This window comes from Camelus bactrianus, chromosome 22 (assembly GCF_048773025.1).
Source record: "Camelus bactrianus isolate YW-2024 breed Bactrian camel chromosome 22, ASM4877302v1, whole genome shotgun sequence".
NCBI lineage: Eukaryota > Metazoa > Chordata > Mammalia > Artiodactyla > Camelidae > Camelus > Camelus bactrianus.
In genome coordinates, this window is record NC_133560.1 from 19,008,270 (window position 1) to 19,032,703 (window position 24,434).

Consider the following 24,434-nt stretch of genomic DNA (forward strand, 5'->3'; position numbering starts at 1 on the left):
TTAATTGGAAGATCTGTGTTTGTTCTATCTCCCAAAATGCCTAGCCTAGTGCTGGACATACATACAGTTTATGTTTTTAAAAGCTGCCTTTGAACATGGCATGTAGAATCCAAGACAATCTTAGATAATTTATTTGTGAAATTGATGAAGACTTTTAGCCAGAGGGAGTGCAGGTGGTAGATGACTTAAATGGTTACACAACTGAACACATTTGCAGCGGAGATCATTGTACACCCCCAAACTACTGAAAGTATTGATTTGTGGGGCAAATTTCATTTTTTCTAAAGTCTAGGAATCACCTTCCATGCTTAAAGCACAAACATTGGGTTTTCTGACCTACTGCAAAAAGCATTTTCCTATCTCTTGCCCTGTAATCCATAATGTCAGACCCCTGTTACGCTTTAGGGGCAACATTTGACTGATCTTAGAACTCACGTCTGTGAAAACAGTTCCATCTCACAAAGAGAAGCCTGTAATCTTTTAGTCATCAAATGGAGAGCTTTTCAATAAGCCTACCGCTAAGCATTTGGGGGTGGCTTTTTGTTCGTTTTGCGTCTCAAAGGGTCATTCCTTGACGACATAAATCCTTCAATGCAGTTTGTTTAACTTGGTTTGGAGAAAAAAAAAACTTGTAAGACAACTTCAGCATTGCCCAAGCCTGTGACCTGACACATTGTTTTCTCAGTGTAGCCTGAGTCAGTAATTTCACTTGGATGCTGTACCAGTGAGAATATCAGATGTTTTAGACAAATTGCCTGGATTTGAGTTCAGGTTCCCTCATTTCCTACCTATGTGACCTTGACCCATTTATTTTCCCTGTCTGTCCTTTGGTTTCATCATACGTGAGAATGGAAGGTGGTGATAATAATACTGACCTCGTAAGGTTGTTGTGAAGATTAAATTAGTTGAGATAACTATGGAAGTTGCCTGGCCCAGAATATGTGCTGCATAAATATTCCTTATTATTATCTTCCTCATTTATGTTGTCTTTTTCACGGGTTGTAAAAAAATCTTAATACGTAATGTTGAGGATTATTCTGTCCTCATCTGTATTAGGATTATTGCAAGATAAATAGTTGCCTACAAAACCAGGCTGATCATCTCTGCAGGGGAGAAACTGTAATTAGAAAGCCTATTACTTACAGCTTTGTTACTCAGCCAACCGATCTTCTGTTCTTTTGACGGGTGTTGGCTCTTCATTAGCGTCCACGGTTCCAACCATCAGATGATGATCTGCTTGAATTACAGTGTGTCTTACATCTCTTTAGAAGGCATTTCTGGTCTCTAGTAATATATTGACCTTTTGACGCATTATCGAAGGATAGGCGCTTAACGTAATGTAAAAAACAGTTATCCTTTGCACCACCACAAGAAACTAGATTCAGGTTTCTGATCCATGAGTTTGCAAAGTGCTGTGTCCTGGCTGGGAGTAATGTCTATTGCTTACTCTACAGCCATGGCATCAGTTTATACCTTTTGTAAACATTTTGTTCTGAAGAGATACTACACAAAATTAGTAACAAAGCAACAGATAAACACGTTTCGCTTTAGGCTGGAAAAGAGCTTTTTTTGGTGCTGTGCATACTGAATGGATTAGACAAGAATTGAGAAGAGAAATTAATTTTATCGCTTGAGGGTAATAAAAAAGATAACTGTAATGTGGGGGAAAAATCAGCCATTTTAACAACTGAGAGATTACCTTTAAACAGTCTGTAATCAAAAGCCAATAATCATAAAATAGTTAAGAGGCAATAACTTCTTTCCCACTCTATGGGTTTTACCGGTATCTCTTCAGCCATAAAACTATATTTATACCTTCATTTCTCACCAAAACTGCACAGCTGAAGTGAGATGATGAGCTATAGGTGAAGAAGAAAGACCGCAATGAGAGAAGCAGGAGATGGGCTGGGGAGGGGAGCTTCCTGGGTCTCAAACCTTGTCCGGGGACAGGACCTCAGTGCCTGCCTCGGCGCCTGCCTTGAAGAGGCTCTTGAAGCTGCTGGTGTCTTAAGGTCTTTAGAAGAAAGTGAGAAACTAAAACTGGAAGGAAAAATCCCAAACTGCTGTACCAGGCTGGGCTCTTCTGCCCCACCAGCTCTCGGGTTCTCCACTTTGCATCCAAACCATCGTGACCCCTGCAGCATTAGTTCCGTGAACAGAAAAAGCCCTGGAGGAGGGACAATGACTCACTGGTTCATTTTTTACAAAACTGGTCATTTGTTCTTGTGCATGAAGGTAAGTGGAAAACATACATATGCATTTAAATGGGGGCGGGTGTGCGCTGTCCTCTTCAATGCCATGTGAACGATGTGATCACAGTGAAAAAGAGTTTGTTCCTCAGAGGAGGGGTTGAAGTTGCTATAACCAGAAACTGAAGAGGTGGAATCCGGACAGGCAGAGGCGACAGTGGCAGCTCCTCTGTCTTCTGAGCTCTAGGATTGTGCGTTCCGGTGCCGGACCTTTGCACGCGTTATGGTGGCTTTGGAAACAGACAGCCCTGAGCTTGAACCCTGCTCTGTCATTTAACTGCACCCCTTGAATGAGTAACTAAATTCTCAATTTCCTAATTTTCAAGCCATAAGGATACTATTACACTTTGAAGTTATTGTGGAGGTTATAAGTGATTTATATGAAACATGAAATGCTGTGTTTTGCATGTATTAGGCCCTTAGTGTCGGGCGATGGTGGCGGGAGCAGCGGTCGTGGCGGTGATCCTCGTGGCACTTATTTCTCACTTCAGCTCTCATTACAGTGAGGATCTGCTGAAAATCTTCATCGGGTATTTCTGTCTTCTCTGCATCATTGACATCTACATTGACGCTCTGACAAGGGATTTCTTTTTTTTTTTAATCCTATGTCTGCATTATACTGCATGGTAGGCTATTCCTTTTATTTTAAAGCAGACATCTATATTTTGACAGGGAAAATATTTAGATAATTATGTCTTCTATAAGTCAAATGTTGCTCCTTAAATTTCTACCTATTAGCCATGGTTTCTCACTTCGGAGTTACACAGAGATGGTAATCTTTTCCTCTTCCAGGTAATGGCTTTGTCAATGTATGGCCAAGTGAACCTACAGGAACATTACTCCTTTTCCCCTGGATGTGTTCACACAGTCTCCTGGAACTGCTCCTCCCATTGCAGGACTTGGGGTTGTATTTCCTTTTGCTGTTGTATTCAGAAGTGCTTTATCCATCCATCCATCCATCCATGCGTTCAGTCGATATTTTTGGATTACTGCTTCCTGCTATTCATCAGTGGTGCCAAGGATATTTATTACAGCGGGTCCAGTGACCAGGACAGGGACAAGGTCAGGGTTCTGCACAGGCAAGGGGAGACGATTGTAGTAGAGGAGGAGAATCAATCGTTAGAAAAGACTCTATTGAAGAAGTGTTGTACACCTCAGGGCTTCAAGAGCTCGTAGGAGGTGCGCAAATGATGGGGAGATGACTAGGTTGGAGGGGAAGGGAAGAGTCATACAGGCAGAAGAAACAGCTTGTGCAGAGGTCCAGCTGTTGGGAAACCTAGCAGATCACGGAAATTAACTAAATTCAGTGTTCTGAAGAATAACCTCTGAGCTTGGACATTTCTGCAGATGGAACTGAAAAAATATGCAGATCCTGACACGCACACTAAGTACTTTGATGCTAGACTGAGGAGTGTAGATCACTATGGCAAGCATTATAAACGGGGTAGCGGCATGATCAGAATTGCATCTTGAGACGTGGTCCCTGGCAAAATGTGGAAAATAAGAGAGAGGGAACAAGACTGATTGCAAAGAGACCGGTTTTAATAATACAGGGGAGACACAATGGTGACCTGTGTACAGTCTGGAGTCGTGGGATGGAGATAAGCAAATACATCGTGTGTATGGTATTTACATAAAGGGAACTTCTTACCATGAAATTTGCATGTTCTTTTAGATATTTCGTTTTTTGCATAGCCTAGTGTTTCTATAAAATGAGTGGTGAAAACAATGAGCATTATTTTTGAAAAGTTTCCTTGTAGAAAAGGAGTGGAAGGAGGATTTCATGGACCTGGAGCTGATTTTTTTTTCTTCTCCCAGGCAGGTACCTTCTCCTCGGTGACTCATCTCTGCTTCTCTCTTGTACTTTGAAAAGGTGGACCATTCCTTCATGGAGAAGTGTCCACTTATACACTGTTAGCCACATGATGGGGGATCTAATGCAGGCCAGAGGAGGGAGATTTAGTAAAGAGATTTCCTAAGAGAGAGGAAATAAACATAGTTGATGACGCCTTTTAAATTCAAGAACAAATGGAAAATACATGTAGATGTCTTCAGGAAATAAATCTCTCTCTCTCTAGATGTATTTTGGGTTAATTTTTTTTTAATCCAGGAACAGTTGTAAGGAAACTATCTGGGTAAAAATTTGAGGATTGGATCAAATAAGGTGGACATAGTGATCACCTAGTGGGTGTGGAGCATGCTTCAGTGAAATAAAGCTCTGTCTGTTTTTAATCTTTTCCTTTGTTATTAAGTCATAGTTGGTGACAAATTTCTCAAGCACATATCAGCTACATTTTTAAAGGTAAAATCAGTTTTTAGTGTCTCTATGGGTGAAAATAATAGGAAAGCATGTCTTTTATAATTGTCATCATCCAAAAGTGCAGTACCAGCCTTGCCAGGTAGAGATTTTTGTTACTGGACATATCCAAGCAAAATTTGGGTTACCATCTGTCAGGGATTTGGGAGAAAGGATCCTTTCATTAAAGAAGAAGGTTGGAATAAGAAAATAAAATCATAATAATCCTACCACTTCTAACAACTTATTGTATTCTCATCCAGATATTTTTAGGCTAACTCATAAATGTATGTATGTTATGCCACAATTAAACTAGCAACAATTGCCACCTTTCTATTTCAATGTGTTAGCTCCTATAATATACCATATTAAAATTTTCCCCAAGTTTTTGAACAATGGGCTTTTCTAAAGCTGAGTTCTGAATCCAGGATTACACCATGCATCTGAGAGTTATTCATCTTAAATCTATTTTAATCCACCCCAATCCCCCCCCCATTTTTTTTTTAAATACTGACTCAATAAAGAGATGAGACAGGATTTTTGTAGAATATTTAACCTACTGTTGTGTTTTTAAAATTTTTGTTTTCTTGGCTGTATCTTAATTTTTAATCATGAAATCCTTCCCATTTTTTTCATTCAGAATTATTTTTGAGACATAATCATGTGTTAGGTCATCTGCCTAGTCCTGGGAATACAGCAGTAAGCAAGACAGAGAAGTCTTGTCTTGGGATAGCTTGCGAGCTAAGAAGGAAATAAAAAATCAAGAGGTCTTTTCTAAATACCACAAGAACGTTACATGTAAACGGGGAAAGAGTTGGGAATGGTGCTTGCTGTAATGGGCGAGCATTTCTCAGTGAGTCTGTACAACTAATTCCTATTTATTAAGTGGCCAGTGAGTTTGAGAAATTCTGGGTTAACAAGATTAGTCAGTTTCTTTACTGTTGGATTTCTCAGAGCTAGTAATAAACTAATATGGGTAGTAAATCTCTAAGGAAAAAAGAAAACAAAGAATATCGGTAGCGTTTCCCTAATACGTTTGACTGTGGCACACTTTTCTTGAGAAACATCTTAGTGGAGCGTATTGTGTCTGGGCTGGTGATGTCTGTGCAAATTCCTAGCACAGTCAAGGAGAAATACTGTACAAAAGTCAGGAGATTCTGAAGTCCAGCAGAATGCTTGCTGTCTACTTTTTCAGCCTTTGCAAATGGCAGTTAAACACGGAACAAAACCCCCAACTCAAAACAGTCTTCCCAAGCTTCTAAGTTCAGTAGGGCATAGTTCATCGCTTGTGTGAAGTATGGGAGTGTGGCCACAGGGCGTACCTCTGAACATGCATCACATACATACAAAACATTTCAAGGTATGTGTTTTGAAAGGGGGTGGGAAGGGATAAATTTGGGAGTTTGTGATTTGCATATGTTAGTCACTATACATAAAAATAGACCAAAAAACCCCCCAAATTTCTTCTTAAAGCACAGGGAACTGTATTCAATATCTTGTAATAACGTTTAATGAAAAAGAATGTGAAAACGAATATTATGTATGTATATGCATGACTGGGACATGGTGCTGTGCACCAGAAATTGACACATTGTAACCAACAATACTTCAATAATAAATAAATAAATAAATAAAAATTTTAGAATGGACAGAAAAAAATTTTTTTAAATAAAAGAATTAATATGGTCATACCTATGTCTCTGAGGCACCACCCTTTTTAAGGCTAGAATGTTAGGTTCAACCATATGTAGGGGAAGGTTACTATGCTCTAAAGAGATTTGACAGGGGCCCAAAGATCGACTTAACTTGTACAGAGAAGGCAGTTTCAGGATTAACATATGTTAAAGATGCTTCTTTATGCCTCTGAGACAGCTTGAGAAAGAAGAGTTAAAGTGAGAAGGAATGATGTTGGGCTTTGAAGGCTGTCACAGTGACTGTCTTGCTACAAATTCATCCAAATTCTGTCTTTCGGTCAGGAACCAGTCCTACTACCGCGTGGAACCGGAAGATGACAGGAACACTAGCTGGATAGACGCAGCAGAATAGTTTTGGCAGATCTCCTTTTTTCAGAAAGCTTATAGTTCAATTTTCTAAATCTCCGAAACCCAGGCACACATGCACACATTGTGAAGGGCACGTTTCCCTTGCCACCTTCCCACCCACATTTTTGGGAAGGCATATTAACATTGAATGAGGTTTGGAAGCGGCAAAGCTTACTGTTCGTGATGAATTACGAATTCTCTTCCCTCCTGAGAAGGGGGAGAGAGTACAAGATGATGTGGGGGTGACACCCAGGGGTCTGTCTCTCCCCAGTCCTTAAGTGGCTACACGGCTGTGGGAGGAATGACCAGTTTCAGGGTTTCAGTTCCGTCATATATAAATTTAGAGGACTCGACTTCGAATTAAGAGCCTCCCAGCTCCAAGAATTGGCCTGTCCGTAATGACCTGGGGATTCAGGACCATTGCTGCCTCTTGGATCATTTACCTTGGAGTCTGAGGAAGATGAATGGCTGCGTCATTCCGGTTTCCGACTGTGACTTTTCAGTTTGATGTTAAGCATTAAAAGCACATGGACAGCTCTGCCTTCAAAGTCCCTGGGATCAGAATGTGCGTATAAGACTCTTACCACATTGTTATTAAAGCTAACCGTGCTCAGTACCAGATGTGGGGATGGAATGAACTGTTCATCACTAGCAGGTTTCTGCTTTCGGTGAAGTAAGGTACATTTCTTTTCACAGTAGAAAAGATTCCAAAGCCAGTCCTATTCTAACTGGTATTTGTGCATAATGTATTTTTAATTGCCATTTATATGTTGACTTTGAGGAAGTCAGACATTCATTTTGCGGTAGAACAGGTCAGTTAGTTTATCATCAGGCCCTGGTATATCTCTGGCAGTTTCTTTCCTCTTCCAAAATAAGTATGTGTGGTCATTAGAAGGGGACTTATAGTAAGAGAAGGTGCTGAAAATGACAATAATTTTCATGCACTGAGTCCCTGTTCTGTGCCAAAGCCTATATACAGATATGTATATATGTGTGTGTGTGTATATGTATGTGTGTATATATATATATATGTATGTATGTGTATATATATATATATATATATATATATATATATATATATAAAAATATGAACTCTAAGTCTCACTGTGGGTCTGCCAGGAGGCTTTTTCACTTGTCTGGCCATATTTAATAGGTGATTCTGTTCACCTCATTACCTTTAATCTCTGTTTTCAGGGAGGACTCGATTTAGCACATGAAATACTGTACTTAAAACCTGGGCCTGCGCGTGATACTTGGCATGGCACTAAGTACAGGATAGGTAACCACGTGTTGGGTTACGTGCGTTTGTTGCCTAAGCAGATGTGTATTTATGTCATTACAGATGTATATGGAGTGGAAATGTAAATTTACTGTTGGTTTAGAAACCCAAATGGATAGCCTTTTAGCTCGGTGCTAGTGAGGCTGTTTTGTCATCGTTTTGAGTGTGCTAAAATGAGAAGCGTTATTATATTCACCATCAGACTATAAACCTTTATGCCCTTCTTAATGGATACAAGTAGCACTTTATAAGTTTTACGAAGTGTACCGATGGCCCGGAGTTGACCGAGTTTCCCCTGCGAGAGCATCTCGTTTGCTTCAGCACTGGTTCCTGGCCAGCGTGTTTTTGGCTCGGTCAGCTCAAATCCTCTTGAGAAGTAGGTGCAGCACAATGTACTAAGTAGTCAGAAAATGAGAAAATATATATTTTTTTAGTTTGATACAAGAGAAAAATAGCTATCTTTTTACCGTTTGTTTTATTTGCTTGTTTAAATAGTGACTGCCCACACTGAACACTTACTGTACCAGATGTAGAAGCTGTCACGTGCACACTTTCATTCTTGGAAGCATCTTGCCAGACAGGCATCATTTTTCCAACTTGCAGAGGAGATTGCCGGACCCCTCTGGCTGGAGGCTGCACAGGGAGTTAGTAATCTGGCCTCTGCATCTCCAGTTCTGTCATGATCCATGAATTTAATAATCTCTGCAGCGTTAGGCTAACGCCAGCTTCTGTGATCAACCCCCAGGTTTCAGTGACGACACAACAGAAGTTTATTTCTCACTCGTTGATTGAGCAGACCAGTGAAGACCTTCCTGTTTGAACAGGCTGCTTTCCTTTCTGCTGTGACGCAGGGACTTGGGTTCTTTCCTTTCAGAGCTCTGTCATTCCCCAGGGTTGTGAAAGAGAAGAGAGAGGGCCTCTGTGGTCTGAGAGTGACACATTGTACAGGCTTGCATTTGATGGGCTCAAAAAGATAATGAGCAAGGGGGTGGGGAGGGCAGCGAAGAACAGTCCCAAGCGTGGCTTTATAAAACACAAGGATTAAGAAGTCTCGTGTGTATGTGGATGTGTGTGTGCATGTGTGTCCCGGGTAGGATGGGGTCCTCGTTTATAATACTGAGAACACGGCATTGAAAAATACACCTAAAGGAGAGGTCCAGTGTGTTCATGGTTACTTTGGACAGTGATGTTTTGAGCTATTTAAAATTTCTTCATATCTTTACATAGTGTCCAAATTTTCTATAATGTTTTATGATAATAAAACCCAGTGAGCACATTTTTCAAGGTGACTGAGGGCATTCTTACATAATTGTGCAGGGCCAGGACTAGCGTGGGGTGTCAGGGTCTGCAACTGGAGAAGTGTCGTCAAGTCCTGACTCTACACTTGCAGAAGGCAGCGATGCGGTGGGTGATTATGGAAAACAGTATGGTGGTTCTTCAAAAAATTACAAGTTTCCCCCCCCCAAAACGGGGGGCTGCCACTTCCACCCCAGAATTGCTGGACTGTTGGTGCATTCAGTGGATGTTAAGATGTGATGCAGAGAGAGGCAGTGGTAAAGCTCTGTACCCAATGTCACTTTCATCTCAAATGAAAAAAAGAAAAATCGACTTTGCCTCCAAAAGTGATCATATGCATTTCTGTTTCATCTCAGCACATCAGATATTCTCTTGGAAGCCTTGACCAAGCACATTCTCTTTGCTCTGCCTGGGTCTGCAAAATTGGCCTCCTTCTCAGCTTTCTGCAAGCTTGTCAAAAGTATGAAAACAGTGATATGTACTTATTTTAAAATGTCCTTTCTTGTTAATACCGTCAGATCTCTTCCAGAGGCTGCTGCTTCAGAGAGATTGAGCCTGTCCCATGCTGAGCAGAACAAAAATAAGCATCTAAAATATTGAAAAGGGTCTGCTTAACAGCTCGTGTGTCTCTCTGTCTTATACTTTTCACTTTTCCTATAAAAATCTCTGCTTAGATGGAAAGTAAAAAAAAAAAAAAGTCAAATAAGTTAGGACGGGCTCTACCCCTTGCAAGTAGGCATAAGTCGGATAAATTTGGTTGGAAGAAGAACACATAATGTGATGGAGTCTGCATTATAGTCAGCCCTGACAGATGCTTGTGGGAACCTTTGTGAGATGTTTGTCTGTCTGTTCCCTGCTCCCCAGTGTCTGTTGAAAAGTTGTTCTTTTGTAAGCAGCTGATTAATGAACCATAGGTGGAAACTTCCTGGGGGATCAAAAAACGCAAGAAGCTTCTCGTAAACAATTTCATTTTGATGTACTTAATAACAGTGTGCACCACTGGCGAAGGTGCCCTAGGCAGAAAATGGATTCTTAAAACTTGGATGGCATAGATTTCAAAGATCATTTTCGAGATGGCCGTCAGATGTCCCACATCGGGCAAAAGTCAAAATTTACATCAATGATCACTCGGTGAACTTGGTTTGAAAACAGAATGGTGATATGTAAGCAACTTCTGATATTTAAGGTGACTTAAAAAAATAACTTATTGGTGTCATGCTGATGAGGCATTTATGCGATTTTCCTCGGTGATTTTATGTGTATATGTAGTTTTCCTGATTAACTTGATCAAACCAATCTCTCATTACCTGGTAGCAACAGAGACTTTGTGATAGTGAGATTTTTACTTAGTGCATTTGTGCACAAGGAGAGAAAAAGAATGGTTCTAGCTTTCTTACAGTTTACAACATCTCGTGAAAAATAAATTGGAAGGTTTGCTAAATAACTGTGTAGAAATCCAAAATTATAAAGCAAGTGATTGTTTTCTTTGCAAATGATTCATTTTCCCACACACAATACCTTAGCTAATTAAGTGTCCCTAAGATAGTTTTTTTCATTGTACAATTCAGTAGCATTAAGTCTATTCACATGATTGTGCTTCCAATCTCCAGAACACTTTGCATCTTGCAGAACTGAAACTCTGTCCCCATAAACAACTCCACCTTTCCTTCTCCTCCCAGTCCCTAGAAAATGCCGTCTTATTTTCTGTCTCTGTGGATTTGATGACTTCAGCTACTTTATAGGAGCAAAATCTCTTTGTGACTAGCTTATTTCACCAAGCGTAATGTGTTCTCAAGCATTATCCATGTTGTAGCATGTGCCAGAATTTCCTTCCTTTTTAAGACTGAAAAAGAATCCATTGTATGTGCCACATTTGTCTTAACCATTCCCTCGCTGATGGGCATTTGGGTTGCTCCCACCCCTTGACTATTGTGAACAATGTTGTTGTAAACACGGGTGTGCATATATCTCTTCAAGATCCAGCTTTCCATTCTTTTGGATATATACCGAGAAGTGGGGTTTCTGGATCATATAGTAGTCTTATTTGTAATTTTTTGAAGAACCACCATACTGTTTTCCATAGCAGTTGCATTATTTTGCATTCTCACCAACAGTCTACAAGAGTTCTAATTTCTCTACATCTTCATCAACACCTATTATTTTCTTTCTTTCTTTCTTTCTTTCTTTCTTTCTTTCTTTCTTTCTTTCTTCCTTTCTTTCTTTCTTCCTTTCTTTCCTTTCTTTCCTTTCTTTCCTTTCTTTCTTTCTTTCTTTCTTTCTTTCTTTCTTTCTTTCTTTCTTTCTTTCTTTCTTTCTTTCTTTCTTTCTTTCTTTCTTTCTTTCTCTTTCCTTCCTTCCTTCCTTCCTTCCTTCCTTCCTTCCTTCCTTCCTTCCTTTTTCCTTCCTTCCTTTCCTAGTTATAATAGCCATTCAATAGATATGAGGTGATATCTCATTGTGGTTTTGATTAGCATTCTCAAGTGACTTGTAATGTTTAGCGTCTTTTTATTTACTTATTGGCCATTTATATGTCACTTTGGAGAAATGGCTATTCAAGTCCCTTTGCTCATTTTTCAGTCAGCCTTATTTATTTATTATTGAGGTGTAGGAATTCTTTATACATTCTGGATATTAATCCCTTGTCAGATATGTGATTTGCAAATGTTTTCTCTCATTCCATAGGTTGTCTTTTCACTCTCTTGAGCTGTGTCCTATGATCCACAGAATATTTTAGATTTTCTGTACTCCCATTTGTTGCTAATGCTTTTGATGTCGTGTCTAAGAAACCATTTGCAAACTCATGTCCTGAAGCTTTTCCTCTATGTTTTCTTCAACTTTAGATCTCACATTTTCTCTTAAATACATTTTGAGTTGCTTTCTGTACATGGGTAAGGTAAGGTCCAATTTCATTCTTTTGCACGTGGATCTCCACTTTTTTCCAACATCGCTTCTACCTCACTTTTTGGAGAGGGTGGAGAGAGAGGAGGACAGAAACAATGTTGGGAAATGATGAGTCAAAATCAAAACTGGCAGTGAGATGAGGGTTGCAGAGGCAGCTCAGTATAGTACTAAGAACATGGGCTCCATCACCAGAAAGCCCCCGGGCCAAATTAAAACTTAGAAAATCATCGACTAAATGAGATCAGGAAAGTCACTCGCCTCTCTGTGTTTCATATGTGTCACCTGGAAAATGGCAGTAATGAGAATAAGGATCATGATAATAGCAAATGTTTGCAGAAGACTTAATCTGAGCCAGACATTCTACTCAATCAATTTCCTTGGGTAAACTTATTTACTACCAGGAACTATTATTTCCTTTGTTTTACAGAGCAGGATGTCTCAGGGAGGTGACATAGCGTGTGAGAACAGCAGCTAGTACCTGTTATATCTAGCACATAATGTATAGGGCTGTTGTGATGATAAATGAGACAGTAAAAAGGGTTAGACTAGGGCCGTGTTAGGCATATATAAGGGACAGACTAATTAGATAAGTTGAAATAAACTTGTAAAATAATTACAAAGCACAAAATAAGAGGGAGCAAATCATACATACGAAGTGTATTTTTAATGTGGATTATCTCAGGGTGAACTGAATACCCTGGTGAGGGTATTGTGTATTAAGGTAAGGGACAGAGATGACCAGTTATACTGACTTGATTTTTTTTTTTTTAGCCATCCTTAGACTGAGTCCTGTTATCACTGAGAAGGTAAATCCATAGCAAAATGCAAAATGAACTAAGCGAAAATAGTCGGGAAGCTCATTGCCTTGACCACATGCATTTTAGTTTCACGTACAAGAAAATCATCACTTCTGAACTTGAATTTCCCTTGTGGGTGATCTGAGGTGCAGCTCTCATGTCCCGAGTGTGTCTCTAGCAATTAGTCAACGCTGCTACCATGTACTTCTTCCAAAGCGTTGCAGTTGAACATCTGGTGTGGCGGCTTCTGCTAAGTGGAAGCTGAGTTTTACTCCATTACCGTTCTAGTTTAGGAGGCTGGGGATGTGGAAGTATTACCATGACCTATAGTTGGGCCAGCAATTTGTGGGCTCAGATGTGGAAGACAGCATTTTAAAGAACTAGGCTTTACAGGAGGGCCAAGAAACAAGATTAATCGCCAAAAAAAAAGCTCAAGATTTTAGCACAATTGCAGCAATTTTCAAAGCTTGGAGAAGGTGGTTGCATCAAGCAGGTAAAGCGAGTTAAACGACTCACATACTATCAGGGATGGAAATAAATCTTAAGCCCTGATCAGTAACAAAAGGTAACTGTTAGGTGGTGGTATGTCCTCAGATGGCAGACCAAACACTTGTGAACCGACCCCTACACCACCATCTTCTCCCCAAACTGAGAAATAAGGAGAAAGCACAAAGACAGGGGAAAATGACATAATTACACTTGTCAGTTTCCCCATCTACATAAACACGCTTTGAAAAAAGAAAGGGGAGTCTCTGTAGGTTCGAAGTGGTGAGGTCTCCAGGCAAGAAAAAGCACACGGGCAACCGTGGCGATAAACGAAGGTAGGGAGAGTGCTGAAGCTTTGTAGTGGAGCAGCCGTCAAGTGCAGGTGGGGATACAGGCCTCCCCAGTGCACCAGGCAGGCTGGAGACCAGGTAAGATGCTGAGCTGTCCAGACTGGAAGTCTGTACCAGAAGCAGGGACCTGCCTGTGGCCAGAACAGTGTCACTAGACTGTGAAAGGAGTAGGTAGACAGACTGAGCCTCAGGAAGATGTTTCTCATTATTTAGTGATAAAATGCCTTAAATGGTTTATGTTGGTATTTTCTTCTTTTGGTTTATCTTATTAACGGTTAAGCATTGTCAAGTGACTGAATATGTCCATTCATGTTGAGGTGAATGAAGAGAAATAGGTAAATTTGGAAAGGATGCAAAAAATAAAAACCCAATGGTTATTAAACATCAACCTAATAATTGTATTGCTTTCATAGTCCTAAAGTATCTACCCCAAGATATCTGTTGATTACAAAGGAGAGTAGGAACTTCACAGTGGAGAAACGTGGCAGAAACAGCCTAAACCAACTGTTCCGAGATTAATATCGTCCCCAGTGAGAAGACATGTTGACATTATGTACTCCTTATATGATGGGTACAATGTTTCCGTGGTGATATTCTGGCCAAACCGTATAAGCTCAGTTTAACCATGAGCACACATCAGACAACCACAAAGCGAGAGACATTCAGCAAGATAGCTGACCAGCACCTTCCAGTGTCTGAGTATCATCGAAGACAGGGAAAGATGGAGGAGCTCTCAGTGACGGAAGGAGGCTGAGAAGCAGAAGAAATGAGTACAAGGTGGGGTCTTGGACTGGATCCTGGAACAGAAAAAGGACATTAGTGAATAAATGGATGATATCCTAATAAGGTCTGCAGTTTAGTAAATAGTATTATGTTAATGTCAACATTCCTGGTTTGATATTGTTCTCTGGTGATGCAAAATGTTAATCTTACAGGAAGCTGTGTGAAAACTATACAGAAATCCTCTGTATTTACTTTTTGTTTGTTTGTTTCTTTTAAACTAAGAAGTTAAACTAATTGTAGAAAGAAATTTAAAAGAAAGCAGCAAAATGAGGAAATGTTTTATATGGATAGATATCTGTGAAATATCCAATAGCAGGAGGTAACATTTTCAGCAGAAAAATGTTTATAGAGCGAGAATAGGCAACTCACCAAACGTTAAAGGTAAAAAAGGTAAGAAACACATAACACAAATTATTTCGTACCGTGTACTTTGTGGAACACTAAGCCAAAGAAACAGGAAGAGTGTGAATCTTGCTATTAGACAATGAGTTCAAAGACAGCAAGAAACAATCACAAAAAGTATTTTAGACATTTAGAAGATTTTGAAATGGCAAGATGCGTTTGCAGACAAAGGCAGCAAGGCATTTCTTAGAATGGAATTATTTTATTCCTAGGGATGGCCTTGAAAACTTCCTAGTCCAGTTGCTTCTTTGGACAAATGGGCAATTGTGAACCTGTAACCTTCAGTGGTCGTCCTGTCAGCCCAAACTGATGGGGCCATGTGTCTCCTTGATTTGCATGGAGGTGGCTTATTTTGTGCTTCGCTCTACTGCACCCCCCACAAGTGTCAAAGCACCTCTCATTTACCCCAGTTCCAAAGTTAATTAGCTTTAGTTCTTTTGAGTTGGAAACAGAGACCAGAGAGAGAAATTTCTCTTTCTCTTCATTCATCTCAACCAAGGTTACAGCAGAGGGACAGGGAAGTATTAGAGTGAGGACCTGGGTGTGTTTGACCCTAACGACCATGGGGTTTTTTTGTTTAAGCAGTTTTAAAACTTTTTTAAAATCTACATGCAGAAAAAAATGCACTCATTTTGGTGTATTGTCCTATGCGTTTTAACAAATTTCCTGAAGTTGTTCACCACCACTATGGTTAAACTGTAGAGCACTCCTGTTACCCAGAATCATCTCTTCATGCTGACCCATCGTGGTCCACCTCCCCTCCACCTCAAACCCCGGAGAAGCAGTAATCGGTTCTTTGTCCCTGTAGTTTTATGTGTTTCAAAAATGTCATATAAATGGAGTCATGTAGTATGTGTTCTTTTGAATCTGGCTTCTTCGACTTAACTTTTTTTTTTTTTTTGGAAACCAGTGATGGTGTTGAATATATCAAGGGATGCCCTAAACATTTGCTCACAGGTGTGGGATCACTAGGCCGTTATGTCAAATATGTGTTAACTTCATAGGAAACTGTCCAGCTGTTTTCCAAGTGGCTGATGCTTTGTCCTCCCACCTGCAGGTATGAGTTTTAGTTGCTCTGCACCTTCAGTGGCACTTGAAATCATCAGTTGGGTTTTTGGTTTGGTTTTGTTTTACTTTGAGGGCTGCACTCAACCTATTTACTTACATAAAACTTAAAAGTTTGGAGACCACCTACCTATGGGATGTGGGAATGTCCTAGCTCCAAATGTCACATATACAGTAATGAATATGTGGGTCTCACACTCAGAAGAGAGATCTAACTTAGGATCTAACTTGCTTGCTCGTTTATCTATTTATTTATTATTTATTTACATTTGCATGTTCCAGGTGATCCTTTTTTTTTTTTTTTTTTTTTTTGATCCTGTTTATTTGTTGAAACTGTTACGGTTTCTCCAATCTACTGCCTTTACACCTTTGTCAGAAATCTTTGAGCATATTTGTAAGAGTTGATTTTTAGGTTCTACTGTTTTATTGACCAATGTTTCTATCAACACTATACCATCATACTCTCTTAGTGTAGCTTCCTAGTCAGTCTTGAAATCAGTGTGAGTCTTCCAACTTTGTTCTTACCTTTCAAAATCATTTTGTTTATTCTCATTCCCTCTCTTGCCATATGAATTTTAGAGTCAGCTTGTTCATATCTACAAAAATCTTGCTGAGATATTGATTGGGATTGAATTTTATCTGTAGGTCAGTTTGGGGAGAATTGACATCTTAACAATACTCACTTTTCAAATCCATGAACATGGTATGTCTTTCCATTTGTTTATACTTTTGGCTACGTGTGTGTGTGTTACCTTAAAAAGATAAAAGAGAGATTAAAAAAAACCCAAATAACTCGCCATTGTAATGGTTTTCTTCATATTTTGATTATCTGACTAATCTGCTTATTAATTTTTACTTTGCGTGGTGCTTAGGTAGTGGCCTTTTTATTCTTTCCAGGATGGTTAGTTGTAATTAGTGGGAGAGAGCACCTGTGTTAGGTTTACTCCGTCTTCTTTGACACTGGAAGTCAATTGGTTTTAGTTGTGATTATCTAAGTCCGTCTTGCATGGTGATGCCGTGGAATACAGAGCACCCCAAAGTGATTTACTTGTTGTTGTTGGGTTTTTTTAAGTTTGAATAAACCAGCTGTGAGACATCTTCCTGGAGGTAGGGTTGTTAGACGGATGTCAAGGATGTGTTTTCCACGTGGAAGTTCAAAGGATTTATCTTGGGGGCATCAGGGCCTAGGAGAGAGGGTGGAACACAGAACCATTCTTTCCTTTTATGTCCAGTAACATTTATTTCAATTCAGGAACTCTTTCCTTTCTTGACAGTGTCATGATGTGTCATTTAGAAATAAAAGGAATGAAAATTGATGTGACAGTTAGCAGAGTCACCAGGGTCTGTCTGGGAGCATTTCTTACCAGGCACTGCCTTGCTGACGAATAACAGGAGTTAGCATACGAACCAGGATCTCACAATATTACCATTTATTTAGCCCAACAGTCTCCTGTGTCCAGACACATCTCAGCGTCAACTGACTGATAGGCTCCAGCACCTTCCAAACTGTATTGTTTCTCCTAAATCTTAATAGGGCTTTATTAAGAGGGCTTAAGAAGCTTTGTATGCTAATAGAGATAATAATCAAATTCTCCGTTTTCTCTCCAAGAATTAGAAATCACTAAGTAAGTGTGTTCTCGCAAGCACAAAGTAAATTGCCTGTTTTATTTATGGTCCACTTTTTAGGCTACCTGTGATAAAAAGACAGTGAAAAATATATCTGGTCCAATTTCTTTTTTCTAGTTATAGAAAAATTCTACAATTCATAAGCCCTCAAGTTTGCTTTCATTATAAGTCAAAATGTTACGCTAGAGAGCCTCCGACTAATACTTAACTAAAGCAGAGTGAGGCAGAGCAGTTCCAGAGCACTGACTAAAGGAATCCACTGAAGTAAATTTCACTGACAATTATTTGATGTACCTTCAGGATATTAATATTATTTTATTAGCAGTTTGATTCTGTACTTCTTATTCGGAAATCATCTCTACACTGACTTTTGAATGAGATCAAAATTTGTCTGTTCCTGAAACCAAGGAAAATATTCAAAATTTTTTTGCAAGAGGATTATACTTTTCCCGTGAAGCTGTTTGATGTTTTTAGCAGGGTAGTATCTTGCAAGTTATATTTTAAAACTGTATAACCAAATTAAGATGTTTAAATCTCAGCAAGGGTTGGAAAAACTCAGGGACTTCATGGAAATTGAACTATGTGTTTTGTCCACAGAAGTATGCAGGTATGTGCCAAAATCCAAAAGCATACCTTATTGCCCATTCATTCATTCATTCATTATTTGTGCCCTAGGACTTTGCTAGCTTTTAGGTTGCAGACATGATTAATACATGATGCTAGTTTTATTTTTTAAAGCCCTCAAGTGGAGCATTGTGAACTGATTTTGAAACAGAATGGTAATTATCCTTTTCAGATGAATATTTGGTTCTTCATTTAGTCATTCAGATGAGGGTGAGAGAGCAGTTACTTTGTACCCATAGGCCTCTAATGGATAAAACATGTCACACTATATATGCAAATGCTTTACTCATAATATATAGCTTTTTGTAGTTTGCAAATTCCATGTGAGTTATACATTTAATTGTCACAGTAACCCTCTGGTCGGATTAGGGATGTTTTAAAAGCTCCATTTATAGTTCATGGAACCTAAGCAAAAAGAAGTTATGGAAATTCGCATCGTAGAAGTAGCTGGGGAAAGCTGGCGCCTGGGACCGCAAGACCAGTGCTCACTTTATGACAACCCACTATTTTTCACCAGGGAAGAGCCTCGCCTGCTGATCCTGGCGTTAAAATTCTCATGCAGTACTAACTGAGCTAACACTCTTCAGATGGCTGAGAAGCTGCGTCAGTCTCAGTGTAACTGTCACCTCCTCTAGGAAACACACTTGACTAGACAGATTAAGATTCTCATTTATAAACTCTGACAAATTACTGTTGTAATTCATTGACTACTTTTTACAGTTAGATTTATTTTTTAACATTTTTTGTTGATTTATAGTAATTTTACAATGTTGTGTCAAATTCCAGTGTAGAGCACAATTTTTCAATTATACGTGAACATATATATATTCATTGTCACATTTTTTTTCTCTGTGAGCTACCATAAGATCTTGTATATATTTCCCTGTGCTATACAGTATAATCTTGTTTATCTGTTCTACATTTTGAAATCCCAGTCTGTTCCTTCCCACCCCCCGCCCCCTTGGCAACCACAAGTTTGTATTCTATGTCTATGAGTCTGTTACAGTTACATTTATATCCTCCCCTCAAAACAGTCTTGTACACCCCACTTTGAGAAAGGCAAATTAATTATTAAGTCATTATTCCTTGCCATCTTTCTTCCTGGGTAGTATGTAATAAATATCATAAGGATATGATCTTTTCACTTGTGAATTTACCGTGGTACCTGGCACATAGTATGTGCTCAGTAAAAATGGGTTTAGTAAATTGCTATTTGCCTATATGTGAATAGTATATATTCATAGTGTTGGGCTTATGTATTTTCTTTTCTTGTGAATGGTAAAGTGTGTGTCTGTCCCAAGTCCATTTAGGTACAAAATAACCTTTTTTTTTTTTCTTCTTACTTTCACAGGATTATACCTTGACAATGTACTTCCAGCAAGCCTGGAGAGATAAGAGGCTGTCCTATAATGTAATACCTTTAAACTTGACTCTGGACAATAGAGTGGCAGACCAGCTCTGGGTGCCCGATACGTACTTCCTGAATGATAAGAAGTCGTTTGTGCACGGGGTGACCGTCAAGAACCGCATGATCCGCCTGCATCCAGATGGGACGGTCCTTTATGGCCTCAGGTCTGTAGCATCCGTTTCAAACTTGAACTTTTTCTGAACAAAATAGTCACTGCTTTTTATTGGAGGGAGATCTATTGTGCTGTTTTCCTTACTCCTCCTTTAATTCTTCCGATAAGCAGTTAAACCTCCTATTCAATACACATCTGGGAGCTTAGGGTAGCATGTTTACAAAGGGACTTATCCCCAGCTAAGCCTAAGTTTTTCTGAATTATCTTCCAATATCAGCTGCTGATCCTAAAGCTGCTTTCTTTAAGGAATAGGGATAATATCAAAATAGCTTAGACGGGGTTCCTTTAAAGTGGAAAAAAATACAAATGCCAAATACGTGTTTGAAGGCGGCAGATGCTCTGTTTCATAAATTGTTCCTGAGCCCTGTGAACTGGGTCTGGTCCTCTGAGGACAGGAAGGCTTTCTGTGCCTTCTCACCCTCCGAGGAGCAATTAGACTTGCAAATAAATAAAGCCATCATCTCATGTTTATTAAAAATGAATTTACACTCTTAAATGTACCTTTATATCAGCAAAGAATTGTGATGTTCTGCTCTTTGGGTGAAGATGGATTGTAAGATATGACAGTTTCTGCTTCTGAAGTTTGTTTTGTATTAGAAGCAATAGATGAGGGGGGAGGGTATGGCTCAGTGGTAGAGTGCATGCTAAGTATGGACAAGGTCCTGAGTTCAATCTCCAGTACCACCACTTTAAATGAATAAATAAATAGACATAGTTACCTCCCCCTGCAAAAAAAAAAAAAAAAAAAAAAAAAAAAAAGAAAGAAAGAAAAAGAAAAAAATGAAAAAGAAACAATAGATGGTTCCCTGGGGAAAAAATGAACAAAAAAGATGTCTGTCTTACTCTGAAAACACTGCCATGTAAAGAAATCCTCTACGTTATTGGGGAAGAAACTCTGTCTTCTGAAATGTGCAGTTGCCTCTCATTTATTCTGTTTTACATCAACATCTGGTGACTTTATCATAATAATGATGAGAATGATAATAGTGTTACTCATTCACTGAGCACTCATAGCGATCTGACATCAAGTGAGTTCGTTCCATGCATTATTATAGTTAATCCTTAGAACAGTATCGTAAGTTAAAACTGTTAGGATCTTGATCTCAAATGAAGAACCTGAGGCCGGTGCAGCTGGTCCACGATCACAGAGAAAGTAAGCAGTGAAGGTGGGATGTGAATCCTGTTCCAAGTTCAGAGCCAGAGCGCTTAGCCATTGCACTGGCATGGGCCTCCCTCCCGTATTTTTTCTTATCTATTATATCACATTTTTATTATCTGCTGTATTCAGCCTTCCTGACTGGTGCATTGTCTTAGCTCCCTGTGAACCAGCTTCTTTCTTTGTTTATCGTATTTGTAGAGAAAATGGAATTTGGTTATCAAGGGAGGGAGGGAGGCACAGAGAGAGCACATTTGTGCTCGGTGTCAGCTGCTGGAGGTAAAGAGATGGATTGGCTACAGGCATGGCTCACATCCCGGCCTTAGGAAATAGAGAAGCAGTAGAAAGATAAATAAGTTACCGGGCAGTGTCTGCAAAGAGTTCACCAAAGTGGTGGGATTTGAAAGTACTAATAGAAAGGATTGTCTTAGCAGATACATTGTGCTAAACTTCTTGCTTAGAATCAACCACAAAACGTGGTATCACAAAGACCTTGATGAGATGGTGACCACATGGGCAGTGGAAGGGTTCAGAGAGATTGTGGTTCGCATGTTTAAAGACTTAAGCGCAGAGAGAGATCAGAACCCTGAAGAAGGCAGAGAGAGGCATAGAAGTAATGCTACCCATTCAGCAGGGGATGTGGGAGGAGAGGACTGGAAAGTGGCAAGTTTGGGGTAGGCATCTCGCCCAGTGTTGGATGCATTTTGCCCATCAGATCTTCACAGCAGTCATGCAGAAATTACCTTGTGCCCTTCCTTTCTTTTGAGGACACCCACTTTAGAGCAGAGAACCAGCGGAGTTCTCTTTGTTATACCCAGCACTGACAAACCACCTACACTGTGAATGAACTGAGTAAAGACTGCCAATGAATTCTGACTGAATGTATGCAAAGTTGGAGAGCTGGGAAAAATCAGCAACCGCCAGAATGTTTTTGAAATTGAGAGGGAGAAGAGAGGACCGATATTGATGGTAAATATGGCTTCTTTAGATCATTAAGCCAATAATTAGACCAAAAAAAAAAAAGGTGATAGCTGTTCCTTCTTATCATTAAAGCCAACTGGACACCATTGCTGTAGGTCATCCCTCTCAGCCCCACTTCCAACAGGGGCTTGACAAAACACGCAGGTTGCCGAACGCATCTGACATGCATAAAATCAACACTGTGGACTGAGAAGGCTCATGGATTGTGATTGTTCTAGCAGTTGGGTAGTTAATCCTGGAATTTGAAATTGATAAGAGGTTTTTTTTTGGAAATTTATAAATGCTCCATTCCAATTTTTTAATGAATAAATGAAACAATTTATTTCATGGCTGAAATTTAACACAGGCCAGAGATCCCTTCTCTACAACAGCAATTCCATTGGCAATGCATAAGTAAAAGGAATTCAATTACAGTGACTACTGCTGGGTTGATTCCGTTCTACTTAGTTCCTCCTCCTACTTACCCAGCCCCCACCCCAGTCGTTCCCTGTTGCTGACAGTTAGTAAGACATTTATCTTGTGTCTATGTTGAGTAGTGGCTGCATTTAAAATTGTAATAGTGTTAAGACTAGTAGGTAGAACTCATTAAAGGACTTAGCCTGCAGTTGTCACTGTTACCAGAACGTTGCTTATAGTATCTCACTGAATACTGACTTCATTCCTACAACGTGGGCCCTAATGTTTTTTCCCCCATCTTACATGTGGAAACAATGGAACTCATGTACAAAGTTACACAGCTGCTGCACAGTGGAGCATAGTAGTTTGAATGCAAAGATGTTGCTCTTTGTTGCCATTCTGCTCAGCTCCTTAGGTGCTGGCAAGTGGGAATAAAGAATGGTAGAAAGCACCTGAGAGCATGCAGGGGAAAAAAAAAACAAAGATAAAGAAAAGTTAGATGGAAGCAACTTCCACTAAATCCACGGTTACAGGCTTTATTCTAGAGAAAGTCCCCGGAGAACGGCAGGCCTGCGTCTTCTATGGACGGTGCATCTTCAGGTTCTGAGGTTCCCTCCAGTCCCCATTTACCGAGGAGTGACTTTTGCTCTGTGCAATCCTGGGACACAGACAAAATCACTGCAAAGAGTTTGGCAATGGCAAGGTTCATCAGTCAGAGTACGGGGAATTGGAGGACACCCATGAAGCCCTTGGCATGGAAAGCTGGGACAGGGAAGGCTTTAAACACCAAGGCAGTGACCTCTGGGCTAAGTGTCATGCATGTTCAAGGCAAAAGCAAAGGACTTAAGTGCCTCTCCCACTGAGATGCACAAAGATTGACAGAGGAGTAGGGCAGGTAATTCAGAGGATCTGAATAAGCCTCTTTTGTAGAGTTTCCCTAGTGAAATTTTCAGGCATTAAAGCGTATTACAAAATAGAATAGTATGCAAAATATTAATCCTTGTTGAATTCCATGGTCAGAAGATAGCTGTTTGTCATGCTATTCTTTCAACTTGTCTGTGTGTTTGAAAGTTTCCATGATAAAATTTGGAAAAGGAAAAAAAAAAAAATGGCCTAGGCATCTCTGGTTCTAATTATCTAGGAAAGAAAACTCAAGATTTAAAAGTCTACAGCCAAAGAATGGTATTTCTGATCTCTTGGAGGTAGAGAATTCTCTGTAAGTGACATCTATTTTTAGTCGTTGTGTCTGAAAAGGAGGTCATCTCATCTCAGAGGGTGCATGACTCAGTGGGTGGGATCCACGACCACAGACGAGCAGGCTAAGCCATCACCCAGGGAGGAGTGGTCACAGCTCTGCACGCAAAGCTTCAGTGACCTCCGTGTGAAATCATCCTTCTGCACAGGTGTGCCCGTTGCTTCTGACTGTGTGCAGTAGGAACTCTGGGTCTACTTATGTTGAAATAGTGTATTTAGATGGCATGAGCTTTAAGGACCGGTACCCAGCTAATCGACAAGCTCGCATTAAGGTATGGTGGCTTTGGGAAGTTCAGAAAATGGAGATTGATGTTTAGAAATGTGGAAAATATTTTAGGCATTATTGCTGTAGGCTAGGCTTAACGATTTTCATTCTGATTGGATTTCTGTTTCCCCATTGTTAAGAATATGGGTTGGCAGCTTACTCTCAGTTACTCCATTGCTCTTCAGGTTGATAGTCATTTTAGAAGCAGAGTTCTGATGCTGTGCGAAGAATGGACACAATTGGGCAATGCAGCCAACTTCCTTAACAAAGCATTATGATAATGGGACTAGTGTTTTAGTTTGGACTTTTGTCACTGACTTCTCGTTGAATGTTAAATATCTTCTTCAGGTTTTAATTTCCTCAGACATATAAAAGGGGGGATGAATTGGATAATGTCATTTTTAACAACCCAGTTCTCCTCTGAATCAATTATTGAGATCAATGAATGTAAAAAAAAATTATAATCGACATCAGACTGGATAATGAAATATGTATTTGGAGTAGCAGCCATTGGTAGATAGTTAAGTGCTGTTTTACTATTTAATAAATAAATGAATGTTGGGGATATTTGATACATGAGCAGAAGGCTGGGGCACAGAAGGCTTT

The 24,434-nt window shown here is 39.7% G+C and overlaps 1 protein-coding gene across 3 annotated transcripts in view; it reads left to right on the forward strand.

Annotated features, from left to right (window-relative positions):
- The window catches only part of GABRB2 (gamma-aminobutyric acid type A receptor subunit beta2), a 206,709-nt gene that overhangs the window by 43,291 nt on the left and 138,984 nt on the right, over window positions 1-24,434 (forward strand). For all 3 annotated transcript variants that reach the window (XM_074350327.1, XM_045508189.2, XM_074350328.1), the window contains exon 5: window positions 19,548-19,768. In XM_074350327.1, the coding sequence (XP_074206428.1) occupies window positions 19,548-19,768 (221 nt within the window). The remainder of the gene's footprint in view (window positions 1-19,547; window positions 19,769-24,434) is intronic.